Source organism: Hypanus sabinus, chromosome 6 (assembly GCF_030144855.1).
Source record: "Hypanus sabinus isolate sHypSab1 chromosome 6, sHypSab1.hap1, whole genome shotgun sequence".
In the NCBI taxonomy this organism is placed as follows: domain Eukaryota; kingdom Metazoa; phylum Chordata; class Chondrichthyes; order Myliobatiformes; family Dasyatidae; genus Hypanus; species Hypanus sabinus.
In genome coordinates, this window is record NC_082711.1 from 15,247,608 (window position 1) to 15,271,659 (window position 24,052).

The 24,052-nt window shown below is 42.8% G+C and overlaps 1 protein-coding gene across 1 annotated transcript in view; it reads right to left on the reverse strand.

Annotated features, from left to right (window-relative positions):
- Positions 1 to 24,052, reverse strand: part of ccdc13 (coiled-coil domain containing 13) — an 81,263-nt gene that overhangs the window by 50,803 nt on the left and 6,408 nt on the right. Inside the window, exons 2-3 of the mRNA XM_059971756.1 lie at positions 18,725 to 18,873; positions 6,513 to 6,655 (exon numbers count right to left, since the gene is read on the reverse strand). Coding sequence (XP_059827739.1) covers positions 6,513 to 6,655; positions 18,725 to 18,873 — 292 coding nt within the window. The remainder of the gene's footprint in view (positions 1 to 6,512; positions 6,656 to 18,724; positions 18,874 to 24,052) is intronic.

Consider the following 24,052-nt stretch of genomic DNA (forward strand, 5'->3'; position numbering starts at 1 on the left):
GAACTTCTGGTAATTGCACCCCTCCCCCATTCCTGTTTCCCTCTCTCCCCTTATCTCCTTACCTGCCCATCATCTCCCTCTGGTACTCCCCACTTCCATGGCCTTCTACCCTCTCCTATCAGATTCCACCTTCTTCAGCCCTTTATCTCTTTCACCAATTTATTTCCCAGCTCTTTATTTCACTCCTCCCCCTCTCTTGGTTTCACCTATCACCTATTACCTTGTATTTTATTCCTCCCCCCCCCTTCTTAGTCTGAATTCTCATCGATTTTTCCAGTTCTGATGAAGGGTTTCAGCTTGAAACATCGACTCTTTTCCACAGATGCTGCCTGCCCCTCTGAGTTCCTCCAGCATTTTATGTGTATTACATTGACAGGTTCTTGATTAGAAAGGGTATCAAAGGTTATGAGGGAAAGGCAGGAGAGTGGGGTTGAGAGGGAAAATAAACCAGCCTTGCTGGAGCAGATTCAATGGGCTGAATGAGCTCATTTTGCTCCCCTGCCTTACAGTCTTATGATCCCAATTCCAGTGATACTTCTGTCTGATACCTGATGAACTGGTAATACCAGAACAGGTACTGAAAAGACTGTCTCTGTTGTTTTTAAAAGTCTATGTAGTCTTCTTGTATAATTAACTCAAAGGTATGGGTACTATGTTTCAGGAAAGTAGGAGCTACCACGTTCCAGCAATTACTCAAGTTGAAGCCACTTCAGGGGCAGCTTTCTGGTTCAGTGATGAAGCTCTATAATATAACTGGGGAATAGCAAGTGCCCCGGAAATAGCAAAATGCTGTAGTGCACTCCACTCTCAACAGTGCTGGAAAACTTACTCTCATAAAATTCAAAACTGAGCTGAGCTCAGTGTGCTGATCCAGGAAGTTACATTTATTAACATACAAGACTCTGCAGATGCTGGAAGTACAGATCAACACATACAAAATGCTGGAGGACCTCGGCCTGAAAGATCGACAGCTTATTCCCCTTCATAGATGCTGCCTGACCTGCTGAAATCCTTCAGAATTTAGTATAGTTATTATTTTTCTATGCTCTGAATAACATGTTATAATTAATTCACTCCTGATGCCAACAGAGCTATCAGTAGATGTTTTCTACTTATCGTTGTCTGGACATCTACAAGAATGAAAATCTATCAAACCATGTTTAAGTCTCCAATATAAGGTACTAGTAATCTATATGGTACTTGGAGAATTTTTATTTGCTTAACAGGAACAAAGTCTTGCATTGTGAAGATCACTTTACTAGCTCAAGCCCAATAGTTTGTTAATTTGATGATAGACAATAGACAATAGGTGCAGAAGTAGACCATTCGGCCCTTTGAGCCTGCACCGCCATTTTGAGATCATGGCTGATCAATTACTATCAATACCCGGTTCCTGCTTTGTCCCCATATCCTTTGATTCCCCTATCCATAAGATACCTATCTAGCTCCTTCTTGAAAGCATCCAGAGAATTGGCCTCCACTACCTTCCGAGGCAGTGCATTCCAGACCCCCACAACTCTCTGGGAGAAGAAGATTTTCCTTAACTCTGTCCTAAATGACCTACCCCTTATTCTCAAAACATGCCCTCTGGTACTTGACTCTCCCAGCATCTGGAACAGATTTCCTGCCTCTATCTTGTCCAATCCCTTAATAATCTTATATGCTTCAATCAGATCCCCTCTCAATCTCCTTAATTCCAACGTGTACAAGCCCAGTCTCTCTAACCTCTCTGCATAAAACAGTCCAGACATCCCAGGAATTAACCTGCACCTACGCCGCACTTCCTCTACAGCCAGGATGTCCTTCCTTAACCCTGGAGACCAAAACTGTACACAATACTCCAGGTGTGGTCTCACCAGGGCTCTGTACAAATGCAGGAGGATTTCCTTGCTCTTGTACTCAATTCCCTTTGTAATAAAGGCCAACATTCCATTAGCCTTCTTCACTGCCTGCTGCATTTGCTCATTCACCTTCAGTGACTGATGAACAAGGACTCCGAGATCTCTTTGTATTTCTCCCTTACCCAACTCTACACCATTCAGATAATAATCCGCCTTCCTGTTCTTACTGCCAAAATGGATAACCTCACACTTAATCACATTATACGCCATCTGCCAAGTATCTGCCCACTCACCCAGCCTATCCAAGTCACCCTGAATTCTCCTTATATCCTCATCACATGTCACACTGCCACCCAGCTTAGTATCATCAGCAAATTTGCTGATGTTATTTTTTATGCCTTCATCCAAATCGTTAACGTAAATGGTAAACAGCTGTGGTCCCAATACCGAGCCCTGTGGCACCCCACTAGTCACCACCTGCCATTCCGAGAAACACCCATTCACCAGTACCCTTCGCTTTCTATCTGCCAACCAGTTTTCTATCCATGTCAATGCCTTCCCCCCGATGCCCTGAGCTGTGATTTTACCCACCAATCTTCTATGTGGGACCTTATCAAATGCCTTCTGAAAATCGAGGTACACTACATCCACTGGATCTCCCCCGTCTAACTTCCTGGTTACATCCTCGAAAAACTCCAACAGATTAGTCAAGCATGATTTAGCCTTGGTAAATCCATGCTGGCTCGGCCCAATCCTATCACTGCTGTCTAAATATGCCACTATTTCATCCTTAATAATGGACTCTAGCATCTTTCCCACCACCGATGTCAGACTGACAGGTCGATAGTTCTCTGTTTTCTCCCTCCCTCCTTTTTTAAAAAGTGGGATAACATTAGCCATTCTCCAATCCTCAGGAACAGATCCTGAATCTAAGGAACATTGGAAAATGATTACCAATGCATCCGCAATTTCCAGGGCCACCTCCTTTAGTACCCTAGGGTGCAGACCATCTGGACCTGGGGATTTGTTAGCCTTCAGTCCCATCAGTCTTCTCATCACCGTTTCCTTCCGAATGTCAATCTGTTTCATTTCCTCTGTTACCCTATGTCCTTGGCCCATCCATACATCTGGGAGATTGCTTGTGTCTTCCTTAGTGAAAACAGATCTAAAGTACTCATTAAATTCTTCTGCCATTTCTTTGTTTCCCATAATAATTTCACCCAATTCATTCTTCAAGGGCCCAACATTGTTCTAAACTATCTTCTTTCTCTTTACATACCTAAAAAAGCTTTTGCTATCTTCCTTTATATTCCTGGCTAGCTTGCGTTCGTACCTCATTTTTTCTCCCCGTATTGCTTTTTAGTTAAGTTCTGTTGTTCCTTAAAAACCTCCCAATCATCTGTCCTCCCACTCACCTTAGCTCTGTCATACTTCCTTTTTTTTTAATGCTATGCAATCTCTGACTTCCTTTGCCAACCACTGTGGCCCCTTCCCCCCTTTGAATCCTTCCTTCTCCGGGGGATGAACTGATTTTGCACCTTGTGCATTATTCCCAAGAATACCTGCCATTGCTGTTCCACTGTCTTTTCTGCTAGGATATCCATCCAGATAACTTTGGCCAGCTCCTCCCTCATGGCTCCATAGTTTCCCCTGTTCATCTGCAACACTGACACCTCCGAGCTGCCCTTATCCTTCTCAAATTGCAGATAAAAGCTTATCATATTGTGATCACTACCTCCTAATGGCTCCTTTACTGCGAGACCGCTTATCAAATCCTGTTCATTACATAACACTAAATCCAGAATAGTCTTGTCCTTGGTCGGCTCTCATACAAGCTATTCCAAGAATGCATCCCGTAGGCACTCTACAAACTCCCTATCCTGTGGTCCAGCACCAACCTGATTCTCCCAGTTCACCTGCATGTTGAAATCCCCCATAACTACTGCGACATTACCTTTGCCACATGCCAATGTTAACTCCCTATTCAACTTGCACCCAATATCCATGCTACTGTTTGGTGGCCTGTAGACAACACCCATTTGGGTCCTTTTGCCCTTACTGTTCCTCAGTTCTATCCACACAGACTCTACTTCTGCTGATCCTATGTCCCCCCTCCCCCCTTGCAAAGGACTGAATCTCATTCCTCACCACCAGGGCCACCCCACCCCCTCCGCCCACATTTCTGTCCCTACGATAGCACGTTTACCCTTGTACATTCATTTCCCAGGTCTGATCTCCCTGCAGCCATGTCTCCGTTATCCCAACAACATCATAGTTACCCATTCGCACCTGGGCTTCAAGCTCATCCGCCTTATTTCTGACACTTTGTGCATTTAGATATAGAATTTTTAACCCATTTCTCCTCTCTCTGTTTGAATTGCTGCCTATTGTGCTTAACCCAGCTCCCCGAACTCCCATCGGGCTATACACCCCTAGAATTTTGTTGTCCTTCCTAAATTTACTTATTCTTTCAACACATTTAACTCCATGTTCCGTCAGACCATCCCTCTGTACATGAGTCCTCCTTATCACTTGTTCCGCCCCACCTTCCTCTACTACACACTTAATATTCCGGAACCGTGTAGTCCCCACCTGTCCTTTATTCTTCCTCTCGCTATCCTCCCTCACGTTCTGGATCCCTGCCCCCTGCAAATTTAGTTTAAACCCCTCCCCCCCAAGAAGCACTAGCAAATTTCCCTGCAAGAATGTTAGTACCGCTCCAGTTCAGGTGTAAACCGTCCCTTCGGAACAGATCCCACCTTCCCTGGAACAAAGCCCAATTATCTACAAACCAGAAGCCCTCCCTCCTGCAGAATCCTCTCAGCCACGTATTAATCTTTATAATCCTTCTGTTCCTTGCCTCACTCACATGTGGCATAGGTAGCAATCCTGAGATTGTTACCCTGGAGGTCCTGCTCTTCAGCTTCGCACCTAACTCCCTGAACTCCCTACGCAGGACCCCCTCACTCATCCTACCCACGTCATTGGTCCCTACATGGACCACAACATCTGGATTCTTGCCCTCCCTCTCGAAAATAACCTGCACCCGATCTGAGATGTCTCGGACCCCGGCACCAGGGAAGCAACATACCATCCGAGACTCCCGATCTTCCCCACAAAATCTCCTATCCGCCCCCCTGACTATAGAATCCCCTATCAATACCGCTCTCTTCCCTTCCCTCCTCCCCTTCCTAGTCAAGGGTCCAACCTCAGGGCCAGAGACAGGACCACTGCAGCTTGTTCCTGGTAGGTCATCCCCACCAACAGTATCCAAAACAGTATACTTATTGTTGATAGGAATGGCCACAGGGGTGCTCTTCTCTCTCTGTCTGCTCCCCCTGCCTCTCTTGACTGTCACCCATTTGCCTACCTCCTGTCTTTTCGGTGTGACTACCTCCTGATAACTCTTATCGGGAGGTAACTCTTAACTCTGCCTCCCGAATGATCCATAGTTCATCCAGCTCCTGCTCCAATTCCCTAACTCGGTCTGATAGGAGCTGCAGCTGGATGCACCTTTTGCAGGTGTGGTCATCAGGAACAACTGTGTTGACCCTGACCTCCCACATACTGCATACGGAGCACACCACTGCTCTAACTGTCTCCCCCATTACCTGATCCTAGATTAGTCAGACTAAATGAAAAACAGGCTTCTTGTCGAAGTCCTCTTGCTATGATATGGTTACTACTGCTAATGCTGATAGTTAAACTGGAATTATGCCCTGTAGGATTATCTGGAGATCAAATAATGGCTCTCTCCTCATTTGGACATGGCTGTCCCACTAACTTCTAGATTCCCTTAGAGCCAAAGTTAACCACCTAAACTGCTCTGCAGCAGTGCAGTCTTGACCTAACATCAAAATCTCCCTAGGCATGCATAACAAATGGCCTGCCCAGAGCCCAGCACATAGATGCAATCACAAAGAGGGCATACTAGCGTCTTTTCTTTCTCAGTAGGTTAAGCAGGTTCAGCATGTCATCGAGTACTCGAACAAACATCTACAGATATACTGTGAAAGTATCCTGGCAGTTGGCATCATGATCAGGTATGGGAATCCAAATGCTCAAAAACATAGTGGTTAGTGGTAGTACAATACATTGCTGCCACGTCCATCCCCACCATTGGAAGCACCTAGATGAGGTGCTGCCCCAAGAAGGCATTGTCAATCAACAAAGACCCTACAGAAACCCGAAGTCCCACACCACCAGGTTCAAGATGGCTACTTCCCTTCAACTATTTGTTCTCGATCCAAACTGCACAACCCTAATAACTAACTCAATGGAACAATGCTTCGACCATTTTGCATTACAATAGATTTTGTTGCTTTTTGTTCTAATTGCATTGTTTCTTGTATATTTTTATAATTTATGTTTACATTATGGTTTTCTCGTAAATGTTGTGTATTTCTGGTGCTATGTGCCTATGATGCTGCTGCAAATAGATTTCACACTGTACCTTGCAGACATGAACTTTTGCATACAATAAACTCAGCTTCTTATGAATCATGGTTACAAAGATAAAACCTAAACACAAAACTCTCAGAGGTGCTTTTGCTGAAAAAATAACATTCCTGTAAGTTGCTATCAGAGGGTGAACGATGGAACACAGTTATTTTAACATTTGAAAACTCCCAGATGATACCCCAGATATCCAAATGTGGACAGCGACAGCACCTCCTTTTCCACCTCTTGTAGTTTGTTGTTCAGTTGCTTGATCTTTGATTTCTGGCTCTCATTCTCAACGGTCAGCTCACGGTTCCTCTTTGACAGCTCAACAATTTTTGTTGCAGCTACGTCACTTGACATGCCAGCAGTCCCTGCAATGTAACACAGAGTTATAACAATATGGATGGACTTAAAATACAGATTAGCCATTATCTCTGTATACAGCAGGGCAGCCTCAACTGGCAGAATAACTTATTTTATACATGCAATACAGAAATAATCCCACAGCAAAAAAAAACCTTATGCCTTGATGCCCATGGTGTCCCACAATGCTTTAGAGCCAAAGAATTTTTTTTAAAGTATAACCAGTATTACAGCAGCTAATTTATATATAGCTTATCCCTCAGACATTGTAGTTCAATACATTTGCCTTTATGGGATAAAAATATTTTAATGTTTATTTTATTATTTAATGATCCATCACGGGTCCAGCCCAATTGCCCATGCCACCTCATTACATCCTTGTGACCAATTAACTTACTGACCCACAAGTTTTTGTGGGAGGAAACTGGACACCCGGAGGAAACCCATGCAGTCACAAAAAGAGAAGTACAACCTCCTTGTAGACAACAGCAAAATTGAACCCAGTTGCTGGCACTGTAATAGTGTTATGCTATCCACTATGCTACCGTGTCACCCCTAAATATTTAGCTAGACTAAATATTTAACCATGCTTCTCAAATACAAACATTCCACTTGTCCACATGTACAATGCTTGGTGCCTTTAATTGCCAGAATAATACCATGGATCTCAAAAGGGCACATAGGTAAGTGGCAAGTTGAGTGAAGGAATCAAAAATTTTAGCTCTGATGTGGAAGACATAGAACGTTTAGAAGAGTATACAACAGGAGGTCTCTTGGGCCCACAATGTTGTGCTAAACCAATTAAACTAGTAATCAAATAGCCAACTAATCTGATCCTCTCTGCCTACACAGTGTCCGGATCCTTCCATTTCTCTCACATTCATGTGCCTTTCCAAACATCTCTTAAAAGTCTCTCAAGCATTTGTCTCTACCACCACCCTTAGCAGCGCATTCCAGGAACCCACCATTCCCTGTGTAAAATATTTGCCACTCACGTCTCATTTGAAATTACCCCTTCTCATCTTAAGTGCATGCTCTCTGGTAATAGACGCTTCAAACCTGGGAAAATGATACTGTCTGTCTGTTCTATCTATGCCTCTCGTAATCTTATAAACCTCTATCAGCTCTCCCTTCAGCTCCACCACTAGAGAGAAAACAACCCAAGTTTGTCCAACCTCTCCTTGTAGCACATGACCTCTAATCCAGTCACATCCTGTTAAACCTCTTTGGCACCCTCTCCAAAACCTTGACATCCTTCCTATAATGGAGCAACCAGAACTGTACGCAATACTCCAGATGTAGCCTAACTAGAGTTTTATAAAGCTGCAACATAACTTCCTGACCGTTGAACTGAATGCCTTGACTAATAAAGGCAAGCATGCAGTATGACTTCTTAACCATCCTCTCAACCTGTGTAGCCTATTTCAGGGAGCTACGAACCTGGGCCCCTCTGCTCATCAACACTGTTATGGTCTTGCCCTTAACATTGTACTGTTGCTTCACAATTGGCCTACCAAGGTGCAACACTTCACATATAGCCAGGTTAAATTCCATCTGCCACATCTCCAACTGATCTATATCCCATTGTATTCTTTGCCAGTCATCTACACTATCCACAACACCACCAATCTTCATATCATCTGCAAACTTGTTAACTCATCCATCTACATTTTAATTCAGGTCATTTATATACATCACAAACAGCAGAGGTGTCAGTACAAATCTCTGAAAATCACGGATCACAGATCTCGAGCTGGAATAAATCCCTTTAAATCCCATCAGCAAAGCAATGGAAGGGATCATCAACAGTGCTATCATGCAGCACCTACTCGGCAAAAACCCAGATATGAGGAAATCTGCTGGAAATTCAAGCAACACACACAAACTGCTGGTGGAATGCAGTGGGCCAGGCAGCATCTAACTTGGCCCGTAACGTCGACTATACTTCTTCCTATAGATGCTGCCTGGCCTGCTACGTTCCACCAGCATTTTGTGTGTGTTGTTATGGATACCCAGTTTGGGTTCCATCAAGGCCACTCAGCTCCTGACCTCATCATCTCCTTGGTCCAAACATGGACTAAAGAGCTAAATACCAGAGGTGAGGTGAGAGTGATAGCCCTTAACATCAAGGCAGCATTTAATAATGGCATGAAGGCGGTCCAGCTAAAATGGAGTCTGTGGGAATTAGGGGGAAACCCTCTGCTGGTTGGAATCATACCTGACACAAAGGAAGATGGTTGTGGTGGTTGGAGGTCAATCATCTCATCCTCAGGACATCACTGCAGGAGTTCCTCAGGGAAGTGTCCTAGGGACAACCATCTTCAGCTGCTTCATCAATGATCTCCCTCCCATCACAAGATCAGAAGTGGGGATGTTCACAGATGACTGCACAATGTTCTGCACCATTCGTGACTCCTCAGATAGTGAAGCAGTTCAGACCCAAAATGCATCATGACCTGAACAATATTCAAGCTTGGGCTGACAAGTGGCAAGTAACATTCAAGCTATGCAGGTGCCAGACAATGACCATCTCCAGCAAGACAGGCTCTATCCATCGTCCCTTAACATTCAACGGCATCACCATCACTAAATTTCCTACTATCAACATCCCGGGGGAACACCAATGACAGGAAAGTGAACTGGTCTAGCCATATAAACATCATGGCTACCAGTGCAGATCAAAGGCTAGGAATCCGGAAGCCTGTAACTTACCTCTTGACTCGTGAAAGCCTGTCCACCATCTACAAGGCTCAGGTCAGGAGTGTGATGGAATATTCACCACTCGCCTGCATGAGTGCAGCTCCATCAACACTCAAGAAGCTTGACACCATCCAGTACGAGGCAGCCCACCCCTTCCAGGAGCATCCAATCCCTTCACCATCGACAAACAGTTGCAGCTGTGTGTACTATCTACAAGATGCACTGCAACAACACACCGAAGGCAGCACCTTCCAGACCCATGATCACTGCCATCTAGAGGGACGAGTACAGCAGATACCTGGGAACCACACCACTTGGAAATCTCCCTCCAAGTCACTCTCCAATCTGACTTGGAAACATATCACCATTCCTTCACTATCATCGAATTCCCTCCCTATCAGCCCTGTGGGTGTACCTGCACCTCAGGGACTGCAGCAGTTCAAGAAGGCAGCTCATCACCACCTTCTCAAGGGCAACTAGGGATGGGCAATAAATGCTGGTTTAGTTGGCGACGCCCACATCCCATGAAAGAATGATCCAAGATTTTTTAGTTGTTACCCACTTGTACACAAGTGTAATAGGCTGAAAGAACTAGAAAAAAAAACACAAATTGAATTTGGCACAGGATACATTACAGGAAATTTTAAAAATTAGGAATGAAATTAATAGTTTGGCTACACAAGAAATCAGGAAAAATTTATTGTTTCTGAAACAAAGACATTACGAAAGTGGATCTAAGTCTATGGTGTGGAAACTGAAAAAAAAAGATAGCAGAAAATACAATTCATAGAATTAGGGATCCAAGAACAAAAACGATAAATAATAAGCTAAGTGAAATTCAAGAAGCTTTTGAAGTGTTTTACAAAAGTCTATATTCCAAAGTTCCAGGGGGAAGCATAACCCAAATTGACATCTTCCTGAATTCTCTAGAGTTACCCACTTTAAGCGAAGAACAAAATAGAACAATGACTGCTGACATAACTGAAGTTGAACTAAAAGCTGCAATTAGTAGGCTTAAATTAAGCAAGTCACCAGCATTAGATGGGTATACGGCAGAGTGGTATAAAGAATTTAAAAATGAGTTAATTCCTGTCTTACTCCCCACACTGAACTGGGCTCTAAAAAAGGCACAAATGCCACCCAGCTGGAAGGAAGCGATAATCTCAGATATACAGAAAGAAGGCAAGGATAAAAGGGAATGCAGGTCATTTAGACCAATTCTTAATGTAGATTATAGATTATTTACCTCCATCATGGCCAAACGATTAGAGGAGTTTCTACCCATACTGATACATAACAATCAGACAGGTTTTATACAACAATGCCAAACACAAGACAATATACGAAGGACACTTCACATTATGGATCATATACAAAAAGATAAAGAAAATCGAAGCAATAGTGATAAGTGTGGATGCTGAAAAGGCATTTGATACGATTAATTGGGATTTTCTTTACTGAGTTTTACATAGATTTGGTTTCCACGACACAATTATTAAAACTATACAGACACTATATGGCAACCCTACTGCTAGGATTAAAATCAATGGATATTTATCAAATAGTCTTACCCTAGAACGGGGCACGAGACAGGGTTGTGCATGGTCACCGCTACTCTTTGCATTATATCTGGAACCACTAGCTCAATACATCAGACAAAATGAAGATATTAGGGGAATTACTATTAAAGGGCCAGAGCATAAATTGGCTTGTTATGCGGATGTCATTTTGATCTATCTAGGGCAACCAACATACTCTTTACCTAAATTGATGCAATCCTTTGAACAATATGGTCAATTATCAGGATACAAGATCAACATAGATAAAACCCAATTACTTTCATCTAACTATAGCCCACCAAGAGAAATTTAAAGTAGATATCCCTGGGCATGGCACACAGAGTCTTTCAAATATTTGGGCATCATTATGCCAAAAGATTTGGCAAAATTATTAGAATGCAATTATCAGCCTAAATATAATAAAAATTAAGGAAGATATAAGATGGAACCTAATTCCTTTTTTTAGTCTCAGTTCAAGGATTGAGTCTATTAAAATGAATATACTGCCCAGACTACTATATCTCTTTCAGATCCTACCAATAGAGATGAATCAAAATCAATTCAATGAATGGAACAAGATGTTATCAAGATATATTTGGCAGGGTAAAAGGCCAAGAGTTTGTCTCAAAACAATGCAATTAGCCAAGGAAAAGGGGGGATGGGGCCTACCTTCTCTTAGAGATTATTATTTTGCAGCACAGTTGAGAGCTGTGATATGTTGGTGCAACCCATCATATGACACTCAATGGAATGGAGGGGATACTTCCCATCCCCATACAGGCAATTTTAGCTGATAACAACTTACAAAGGTACATAAATACCATTGATAACCCATGGGTGAAATTGACTCTTAGAATATGGAAAACTATTATAAAAGAATATAAACTAGAGGGAGATACTGCAATTCTTAAATGGTGTGCAAGTGACTCAGATTTTACGCCAAATAAACTGGATGCTAGATTTAAGGACTGGACAGCTAAAGGAGTAACATTTCTTTGCAATATAATGAAAGAAGGAACACTATTCAGTTTTGAAATGCTTAAAGAGAAACACATTAGAAAAACAAGACTTTTATCGGTATTTATAGATGTGACAATATGTTAATAGGATGGTTAAAAATGTAACCAAGGCAAGAACATGTTTGATACAGCTATTTAGAAAAGCATATAATTCAGATAACAGTAGTAGAATCATTTCAAGCGTGTATAAGGTTTTGTCAAATCTTAAAACACATTTGACTTCATACATTAAAACAAATATGGGAGAAAGAAGGAGGGATAATTATAGCTGAGGAAGAAAGGAAAATAATATGGAGGTATCAATGGAAGTGTACCAGTTCACAAAAATGGAGGGAGTTCACATGAAAAAACTTGATACGATTGTAAAGGGGGTTTCTTCTTTTTCTTTGTTACTGCATATGTTAATCAAAATGGCTTCTTTGTTTTGTTAAAAGTAGGAATACTTCTTTCTTGCGAGAGAGTGCTGGAAGCTTGTTTGGGTTAAAATTTACTGATAACGAGAATTGTATTCCTTTGTAAACCAATTGGGATTAATGTTGTTCTTTCTTCTGAGTCTGTAAGCTTTTGGGGAGATCAGCGCGAGGGGGTCGAGAGAGAGGATGCGATGCTGTAAACTGGGTGAGGAACGGACTCCAAGCGGGGGTCCGAGGCCAGGAGGTACTCCGAGGAGAGGAGATGAAGATAGATGTGCTTAGTTGACCACTTTGGATGGTCCTAAGCTGCGAGTCGAGGAGTTCGGAGGGGATCGAATGGTGGCCAGAAGACTTCAGTAATTGAGCTCCAAATGCAAGAAGTGGTTTGGACTTTGATAAGTTTGGCGCCTTTTCTTTATTTTCTTTTCCTTCATATATACTGTATCATTATTAATCACTTAGTTATAGTAATCTTTATAAATTGCAATCATTTAATCGCATATGGTGTCCTGTCTGTTTTTGGGCGAGGCGGGGACATCACACAGCATCCACACCAGCTGATTACCCAGTCTGGCGGGGCCAAAGGCTGCTCCCCCAGACGGAAACAAGCTGAGCGAGCCTGAGGCGACCCGGGGGGGGGGGGGGGGTGCACGATATTTTATTACACCCTCTCAAAAATCCCATTATGATAGTAACCTCCCTGTATGCTGGAGAAATTGTGGAAATCAAAATGCAACTCATTATCATATTTTCTGGGAATGCCCTATTATCAAAGACTATTGGAGTGGGATACACAATGCCCGACAAGACATCTTTAAATGTGAAGTACCCTTAGAAAGTAAGACCATATATTTTGGGTATATACCTCAAGAATGGTTGAAGAGAGATAAATATTTAATGAATATACTGTTGGTGGCTGGTAAAAAGACTCTTACTAGGAAATGGTTATCACAGGAGAGCCCAACTTTAAATACGTGTATGGAAATTACAATGGACATTTACAAAATGGTGAAGATAACAGCATCTGTTAATCATAAGCTGGAACAATTTGATTCATACTGGGAAAAATGGTTTAACTACTTAACACCTCATAGGCCTGATTTTATCCTCACAAATCAATCAATATGTTGTAAAAAAAAAGATCACTCCCTACTTGTACATAGTTTTCTCCTTTCACTTGTTCTTTCTTTCCTCTCTTTTCTATAAATGTATACCTCAGATAAATATTATGTGGAGACTTGTGGTACCTATGACTATATGATATATATGTATAATATCTGAAATATAGCTTATGGAAATGTTTGTTTGATGATGAACTTCAATAAAAAATAAGTTACAAAAAAAGATAGGCAGAGGGGAAGGTTGTTTTAAGGAAATAGAGAGACTAAATAGGGACTTAGAAAAAAAACATAGAAAACCTACAGCACAATACAGGCCATTCAGCTCACAAAGTTGTGCTGAACACGTTCCTACTTTAGAAATTACTAGGCTCCATGTATCTATCTAAAAGCCTCTTAAAAGACCCTATCGTATCTGCCTCCACCACTGTTGCCGACAGCCCATTCCATGCACTCACCACTCTGAGTAAAAAACTTACCCCTGACATCTCCTCTGTACCTACTCTCCAGCACCTTAAAGCTGTGTCCTCTTGTGGCAACCATTTCAGCCCTGGGAAAAAGCCTCCGACTATCCACACGATCAATGCCTCTTATCACCTTATACACTTCTATCAGGTCACCTCTCATCCTCCATCGCTCCAAGGAGAAAAGGCCGTGTTCACTCAACCTATTCTCATAAGCCATGCTCCCCAATCCAGGAAACATCCTTGTAAATTTCCTCTGCACCCTTTTTATGGCTTCCACGTCCTTCCTGTAATGAGGCAACCAGAACAGAGCACAATACACCAAGTGGGGTGTGACCAGGGTCCTATATATCTGCAACATTATCTCTTGGCTCCTAAATTCAAATCCATGATTGATGAAGGCCAATACACCATATGCCTTCTTAACCACAGAGTGAACCTGCACAGCTGCTTTGAGTATCCTATGGACTCAGACCACAAGATCCCTCTAATCCTCCACACTGCCGAGTCTTACCATTAATACTATATTCTGCCATCATATTTGACCTACCAAAATGAACCACTTCACACTTACCTGTGGTGAACTCCATCTGCCACTTCTCAGCCCAGTTTTGCATCCTATCTATGTCCTGCTGTAACCTCTGACAACCCTCCACACTATCCACAACACCTCCAACATTTGTGTCATCAGAAAACTTACTAACCCGCCCCTCCACTTCCTCATCCAGCTCATTTATAAAAATCACGAAAAGAACTGATCCCTGAGGCACTCTATTGGTGACCGACCTCCATGCAGAATATGACCCCTCTACAACCACTCTGCTTTTTGTGGGCAAGTCAGTTCTGGATCCACAAAGCAATGTCCCCTTGGATCCCATGCGTCCTTACTTTCTCAATAAGCCTTGCATGGGGTACCTTATCAAATGCCTTGCTGAAATCCATATACACTACATCTACTGTTCTTCCTTCATCAATGTGTTTAGTCACATCCTCAAAAAATTCAATCAGGCTCGTAAGACACGACCTGCCCTTTACAAAGCCATGCTCTCTACTCCTAATCATATTATACCTCTCCAAATGTTCATAAATCCTGCCTCAGGATCTTCTCCATCAATTTACCAACCACTGAGGTAAGACTCACTGGTCTATAATTTGCTGGGCTGTCTCTACTCCCTTTCTTGAATAAAGGAACAACATCCACAACCCTCCAATCCTCAGGAACCTCTCCCGCACCCATTAATGATGCAAAGATCATCACCAGAGGCTCAGCAATCTCCTCCCTCGCCTCCCACAGTAGCCTGGGGTATACTTCGTCCGGTCCCAGCGAGTTATCCAACTTCATACTTTCCAAAAGCTCCAGCACATCCTTTCTTAATATCTACATGCTGAAGCTTTTCAATCTGCTGCAAGTCATCACTACAATCACTAAGATCCTTTTCCATAGTGAATACTGAAGTAGAGTATTCATTAAGTACCTCTGCTATCTTCTCCAGTTCCATACACACTTTCCCACTGTCACATTTGATAGGTTCTATTCTTTGACATCTTATCCTCTTGCTCTTCATGCTTGTAGAATGCCTTTAGGTTTTCCTTAATTTTGCCCGCCAAGGCCTTCTCATGGCCCCTTCTGGCTCTCCTAATTTCCTTCTTTAGCTCCTTCCTAGTAGGCTTATAATCTTCTAGATCTCTAACATTACCTAGTTCTCTGAACCTTTTGTAAGCTTTTATTTTCTTCTTGACTAGATTTATTACAGCCTTTGTACACCACAGTTCCTGTACCCTACCATAACTTCCCTGTCTCATTGGAACATACCTATACAGAACTCTACACAAATATCCCCTGAATATTTGCCACATTTCTTCCATACTTTTCCTGAGAACATCTGTTTCCAATTTCCTGCCTGATAGCCTCATAATTCCCCTTTCTCCAATTAAACACTTTTCTAACTTGTCTGTTCCTATTTCTCTCCAATGCTATTGTAAAGGAGATAGAATTATAATCACTATCTCCAAAATGCTCTCCCATTGAGATCTGACACCCGACCAGGTTCATTTCCCAATACCAAATTGAGTACAGCCTCCCCTCTTGTAGGCTTATCTACATACTGTGTCAAGAAACCTTCCTGAACACAATTACCAAACTCAACCCCATCTAAACCCCTCGCTCTAAGAAGATGCTAATCGATATTTGGTAAATTAAAATCTCCCATCACAACAACTGTTATTAATACACCTTTCCAGGATCTGTTTCCCTATCTGCTCCTCAATATCCCTGTTACTATTAGGCGACCTACAAAAACACCCAGTAAAGTTATTGACCCCTTCCTGTTCCTAACCTCCACCCACAGAGACTCCATAGACAATCCTTCCATGGCATCTGCCTTTTCTACAGCTGTGACACCATCTCTGATCAACAGTGCCACGCCCCCACCTCTTTTGCCTCCCTCTCTGTCCTTTCTGAAACCTCTAAAACCTGGCACTGGAAGTAACCATTCCTGTCCTTGAGCCATTCAATTCTCTGTAATGGCCACAACATCATATCTCCCAGTACTGATCCACGCTCTAAGCTCATCTGCTTTGTTCACAACACTCCTTGCATTAAAATAGACACAATCTCAAGCCTTCGGTCTGAGCGCATCCCTTCTCTATCACCTGCCCATCTTCCCTCTCGCACTGTCTACAAGCTTCCTCTAATTGTGAGCTAACCTCCTCTTTCCCAGTCTCTTCAGTTCAGTTCCCACCCCCCCCCGCCAACAATTCTAGTTTGAACTCTCCCCAGTAGCCTTAGCAAACCTCCCCGCCAGATAAATTAGGAGAATGGGCAAAGAAGTGGCAGATGGAGTACAGTGTCAGGAAGTGTTTGGTCATGTACTTTTGTAGAAGAAATAAAAGCATAGACTATTTACTTAATGGAGAGAAAATTTAAAAATCTGCAGTGTAAAGGGACTTATGAGTCCTCGTGCAAGATTTCCTAAAAGTTAATTTGCAGGTGATTCTGGGGTCAGGAAGGCAAATGTAATGTTACCATTCATTTCAAGAGACCAAGAATATAAAAGCAAGGATGTAATGCTGAGGCTTAATAAGGTACTGGTGAGGCCTCACTTGAGTATTGTGAGCAGTTTTGGGCTTCTTATCTAAGAAAGGATGTGCAGAAGTTGAAGAGAGTTCAAAGAAGGTTCAGAAAAATGATTCTGGGAATGACTGATGGTTCTGGGCATGCAGACAATGGAATTCAGATAATTTAGGGGGAATTTCATTGAAATCTATCAAATGTTGAAAGGCCTCGATAGAATGAATATGGAGAGGATGTTTTCTATGGTGGGGGAGTCTAAGACTAGAGGACACAGCCTCAAAAAAGAGGGTCTTCCATTTCGAAGATGAAGAGGAATTTCTTTAGCCACAGAGTGGTGAATCTGTGGAATTCATAGCGTAATGCCCTGGTTCACATGGTTCATATCTTTTCCCCTGTTATGCTTCTCAGTTCTCTGTGTAAGCTGCTTGTTTGGGTTACTGTTTAAGATAAGAGATAGGAGAAATGTCTGCCATCCAATTGGGATGAATGGACATCCCAATTGGGGAGGTTTTCTCTGGTGAGGGACATTTAAGGTTGGGCTTGGGACTTTTGAGAATGGAGAAGAGGGAAGACACCAGAGAGAAGAGGTTGGAGGAGTCAACCTGGAGTGGGACCGTGATTCGATGAAGCCCGGGGAGATCAAAGGAGAATCGGCCAAAGGGAAACCATGAGCTCCAGCTTGTGCACATTAGACTGTTCCATTTAAATTAGGGCCCTGTCCTTGTTTTTGCTTTTCCTTTCCTTTCCTTTAATCAAATTAAGAATTATACAGTTAAATCTTTTAATTGTATGGGGTGTGCTATCTGTTATTTTGTGGGATATTTGTAACAGGGTAATGAATCACACAGCATCCACACAAACAGGGGGATTTGGGGGCTTGTACCTCAATCTCCATGTTTGGAGGGGCCGGGGGTGTCTTCCCTAGACTTATGCAGTTAATGGAACCAGAGTATCACAATTGCCACAGGCTGCTGTGGAGGCCAAATCATCGGATATTTTTAAGTCAAAGGTTGATGTATTCTTGATTGGGCATTAAAGGATATGGGGAGAAGGCAGGAGACTGCGGTTGAGAGAGAAATGGATCTGCCATGATAAAATGGCAGGGAAGACTCGATGTCTTATACCTTTGGACCTAGCACATTTGTTTTTCAACATAGTCCCCTCCTACATTTACACACTTAGTCCGGTGGTCGTGGAGCATACAGATCTTGGATATCCAGAAAGTCTCCACAGCAGCGGTGATTGATAAGTTTGTGGCCTAAGATAGAAGGCAACAAGTTATACAGCTCTCGTTTCAGGCACATGCAGTTCAACTATTTGAGTGATTATGCAGAAAGTTTGAAGTTAATAACTCATCTCATTCTACCTTAGGCCACAAACTTATCAATCACCCCTGCTGTGGAGACTTTCTGGAAGTCCAAGATCTGTATGCTCCACGACCGCTGGATTATGTGTGTAAATGTAGGAGGGGACTATGTTGAAAAACAAATGTGCTAGGTTTTCTAAAATCGACGCCGTCTAACTTAGGCCACAAACTTATCAATCACCCCTTGTATTAACTAATTGTGCTCATTCTTGTAGTAGCTGACATGTTTAGTTTATGTTTTGCTTGTGAATGCTGCTTATGTGAAGCACTGTGCCTGTGATGCTGCTGCAAATAAGATTTCCACTGCACCTACGTGTACATGTACTTATGCACGAGACAATCTACTTAACTGGCACCCTATTTACCTGCCAGGGCAAGCCGATCTTCCTCCCTTTTTCTCTTCAGGTATTTGATTTCGAAATCCCTCTCACTGAGCAGTTTGTAGAGCCGGCCGTTCTCATTCCGCAGTTCCAGGATCTGTTCCTGCAGCTGTTCATTCTCATTTTCCAACAAGCTAAAAAAAATTCAGTGATTCACACCATGTTTACCACAAAACACAGAAAACAACGATTGTACAGGAAACGACCCTCTGTCATCTCAAAACCACACTGACAGCCATAATCAAACAACAACCTTGTTCATTTCCACAGATTCAATTCAAAATTATTCAAGACTGTTTATTGTCATTCGTGTACACAACTGTAATGAAGAACAAATTATTGTTACTCTGATCCAATGCAGCATAGAAAACACACGAAGCATAAAGAACACAGAAATATAAATACAAGATTAGCTCATATGTATAGACTGATTGTATGTACATAAAGTAGGGCTAGGTACAGGAGTGTCTGTACATAAGGTGACTCTAACAGGAAATGATAAAGTAGTGGTGGGGGAGTAGATTAATGGTGGAGGCGTTGATCAGCCTTACGGCTTGGGGAATTGTTTTCAGGAAAGCAACTGGTAATCCTGACGTGGACGTTGCTTACTCTCTTTCCTGATGAGAGTGGCACAAACAGTCCATTAACAGAGTGGATTATATTACTTCATTATATTGCTGGCTTTCTTCTGGCACCTTTCTGTTGATGCCAACTCAGCTACTGGGTGCTGGCAGCATTGTGCATTGTTACACCCTGTCTATATTTCTCTGTGGAGCTTTGGCTTATTTAGGAATTCACCCTATGGTTCTTCCCCACATCTGCGAAAAGGACAAAATGAAAACTGTAATTTTAAATTACTGATCCCTTATCTGTAATTATCATGTCCAGCAACTTCTCACATCCTCCCATTCATGGACACAAGATTGACTGACTGGCAGAAGGCGAAGAGCAGGAATAAAGGGGGTCTTTTCTGGTTGACTGCAGGTGACTGGTGGTGTTCCACAGGGGTACTTTTCACCTTATATGTTAATGAGCTGGAGGATGGAATTCACACTGTGGCCAGATCTGCGAATGACACGGACAGGTGGAGGGCGATGGAATGTTGAGGAAGCAAGAGAGTCTGCAGAAGGACTTGGACAGATTAGGAGAATGGGCAAAGAAGTAAACATATCTTTACCTCCCACCCCAACAGGAATCGCTCCCTCAGTGGTTCCCTTGTCCAGTCATCCCTCCTCACTAATCTCCCTCTAGACACATCCCTATAAGCAGCCTAGGGGCGACAACAGCTCACACATCTCCTCCCTCACCTCCATTCAGGGCCCCAAACAGTCCTTTCTGCTGAGGTAACACTTCACCTGTGAACCTGCTGGGGTCGTTTACTGTGTTCGGTGCTGCTGATGTGGCCTCCTTCTACACTGGTGAGACCAATTGTAAATTGGTGGACTGCTTCGTTGAGCACCTCCGCACCATCTGCCACAAGTGGGACTTATTGGTGGCCAATCATGTTAACTCCCATTCCCATTCCCACTCTGACGCGTCAATCCACGGCCTCCTCTTGTGCCAAGATGAGGCCATCCTCAGGGTGGATGAGCAACACCTTATAATCCTGATGAAGGTTCTTGGCTCAAAACATCAACTTTTACTCTTTTGCACAGATGCTGCCTGGCCTGCTGTGTTTCTCCAGCATTTGTGTGTGTTGCTTTAGATTTCCAGCATCTGCAGATTTTCCCATCTTTGTGATTTATCCCTCTACACCTTGCCTATCCATGTACCTGCCAAAATATCTTTGAAACGTTGCAATTTTCTCTGCTTCAAACACTTCCTCTGACAGCTTATTCCATACACCCACCACCCTCCCCAACCTCCGTGTGAAAAACATAGTCCTCAATTTCCCCTTTAAATCCTTCCCCTCCTTCTTCAAGTCTACACACTCTGGTTTTAGACACCCCTACCCTGTGAAAAAGACCACTTTTTTATGAAGATGGGTAAAAGAATATAAAATGTTGAATGGTGTGATTTGGTAACTTCCTTTGCCTCCTTGTATTCTTGATCTGGGGCAAAACTTGCAGGTGGAAGGAAGGGATGGAAGAAATGGAGAACAGAGATCAAAGGGTGAAGAAAGCAGATATTGAGAAGATGGAGACAAAGGGAGGGGGATCAGGTGGAAGGAGCGGTCAGGGGTCAGAAGGAAAGAGAGAGGGAAATGTGGGAATTCTGGAAGACCTCCAGTTTCCCAGATAAAACACATTGGCACCAGGTGCACTGAGCTGCAGTTCCTCACAGAAAGTATTAAGAAAATGGAGCTGCAGCTCGATGATCTTCAGCATATGGGAGACTGAGGAAGTGAAAGATAGGAGCTACAAGAAGGTAGTCACCCTTAGGTTACACAAAGTACACTGTAGTTGGTTTTTCACCTGGCATCTTCCACCCTTCCCCCACCTTCTTTATAGGGCCTCTGTCCCCTCCTTCTTCGGTCCTGACAAAGGGTCTCGGCCCGAAACGTTGACTGCTCGTTTCAATGGATGCTGCCCGACCTGCTGAGTTCATCCAGCTTGTTTGTCAGCCTTGGGTTGCTGGACACAGGTAACTGGGTGACTGTCAGGAGAAGGAAGGGAAATGCACGGCCAGTGCAGTGTACACCTGTGGCTGTTGCCCTCAATAATAAATGTACTACAGCTTTAGATACTGTTAAGGGGGTTGACCTACCAGGGGGATCCACAGTGACCGGGTCTGGTGCTGTGGCTCAGAAAAGAAAGAGAGGTGAGGAGGACTGCAGTGGTGATGGGAGATTCCAGAGTCAGAGGAACAGAAATGAGATACTGTGGGTGCAATAGAAACACCTTGAAGGTACGTTGCCTCCCAGGTGCCAGGGGCAGGATGTCTCAGATCAGGACCATGGCATTCTAAAGGGGGAGGGTGAGCAACCAGAAGTCTTGGTACATGTTGGCACCAACGACATAGGTAGAAAAGGTAAGGAGGTCCTGCAGGGAGCTAGGTAGAAAGCTGAAAAACAGGAACTCCTGGGGTAGTAATCTCTGGCCTGCTGCCTGTGCCAGTGAAGGAAAGAATAGGATGATTTGGCAGGTGGATGTGTGGCAGAGGAACTGGTGCAGGGGGAAGGGGTTTCAGATTTATGGATCATTAAATCTCCTTGGGCAAAGTACAACCTGTACCAAAGAGTTAGGTTACACCTGAACCCGAGGGGTCCAATATAACTATGCGCAGGTTGACTACAGCTGTTTGGGAGAGTTTAAACTAATTTTACAGGGGGATGGTAACTGTAGCGATAATGCTGAGGATTAGGTAGTTGGTTACAAATAGAGGCAGTGTGTAGTGAGCCTCCTAACAAGGAGATGATGAAAACAGGGCAAAATTGCAGGCAACAGGATGAATTGCAAAGGAAAAGGTGGACAAAATTAACAAAGGTGTTGTATTTGAATGTGTGCAGTATACGGAGTAAGGGAGATGAGCTTGCAGCACATTTACAGATTGGCATATATTTGACGTTGTGGGCATCACTGAATTGTGGCTGAAAGATTACTACCTGGGAGTTTAATGTCCAAGGATGCACATTGTACCGAAAGGACAGGCAGGTAGGCAGAGGAGGTGGTGTGGCTCTATTGATAAAAAATGGAATCAAATTATTAGAAAGAAGTGGCATAGGGTTGGAAGGTATTGGGTAGAGCTAAGGAACTGCAAGGGCAAAAAGCCTCTGATGGGAGCTATATACAGATTCCCCAAATGGTGGTAAGGATGTGGTCTACAAATTACAATAGGAGATAGAAAATGCATGCCAAAAGAGCAAATTCACAATAGTCATGGGGGATTGGGAAAATCAGGTTGGTGCTGGACTCGGGAGCGAGCATTTCTAGAATGCCTATGAGACGGATTTGTAGAGCAGCTCACAGTTGAGCCCACTAGGCAACAAACCGGAATTGATTAGAGGAGCTAATGTAAAGGAAGCCTTAGGGGAAAGTGATCATAACATGGACCAATTCACCTTGAAACTCGAGGAGAAGCTAAAGTCAGAAGTATCAGCATTCCAGTGATGTGAAGGGGACTGCAGAAGCTTAAGAAAGGAGTTACCCAAAATAGATGGGTAAAGAACACTGGCAGAAATTTCTGGAAGCAATTCGGAAGGCACAGGATATACGCACCCCAAAGAGGAAGTGGTAGTCAAAAGGAAAAATGACATATCCATGGCTAACAAGAGAAGTCAAAGTAAACATAAAAGCCAAAAAGAGGCCATATAATAGAGCTAACATTAGTGGGAAGCTTTTAAAAACTAACAGAAGGCAACTAAAAAGTAATTAAGAAGGAAAAGATGGAATACAAAAGCAATCTAGCTTATGATACTAAAGAGGATACCAAAAGTTTTTCCAGATACATGAAGTATAAAAGAGAGATGAGAGTGGATATCAGACTGCTGGAAAATGGTGCTGGAGAGGTAGTAATGGGAGACAAGGAAATGACAGATGAACTGAATAAATATTTTGCATCAGTCTTCACTGTGGAAGATACTAGCTGTATGCCAGAAGTTTGAGAGTGTCAGGGGACAGAACTGTGTGAAGTTGCCACTACCAGAGAGAACGTTCTTGGGAAACTGAAAGGTCTGAAAGTAGGTAAGTCACCTGGACCAGATGGTGTACAGCCTAAGCTTTTGAAAGAGGAGGCTGAAGAGACTGTGGCAGCATTAGTAATGATCTTTCAAGAATCAATCGATTCTGGCAATATTCCAGAGGAATGGAAAATTGCAAATGTCACTCCACTCTTCAAGAAGGGAAAGAGGCAGAAGAAAGAAAATTATAGGCCAGCTAGCCTGACCTCAGTGGTTGAGAAGACGTTGAGAATTGTTAAGGATGTGGTTTCGGGGTGCTTGGAGGTAAATGATAAAATACGTTATAGTCAGCATAGCTTCAGTAGGGCCAGTAATTTTAAACTATCTCAGTGGGGATCTATCCTGGACCCATCATAGGAATGTGTTTTTTGCCTAATGTTAAAAACAGAATATGACGCTATTGCTGTATCTGATTACGCACCTTTGAGTTTGTCCTTTGAATTTGATGATGTCATTTTTGGCCGTCCACCATGGCGCATGTCTCAGATTTTATTGCAAAACTCTGACTTTATCAGTTTTACCAAAAGAAAGAAAATAATTTTTTCTTTTTAATGATATAGGAGGTATGTCTAAATTAATTATATGGGATACATTCAAAGCATTTTTATGTGGTCAGATTATTTCTTATTCAGCTAAACTTAAAAAACAGACTAAAGCAGAATTAGATAAAATTTCAAAACAAATTAAAGATTTCT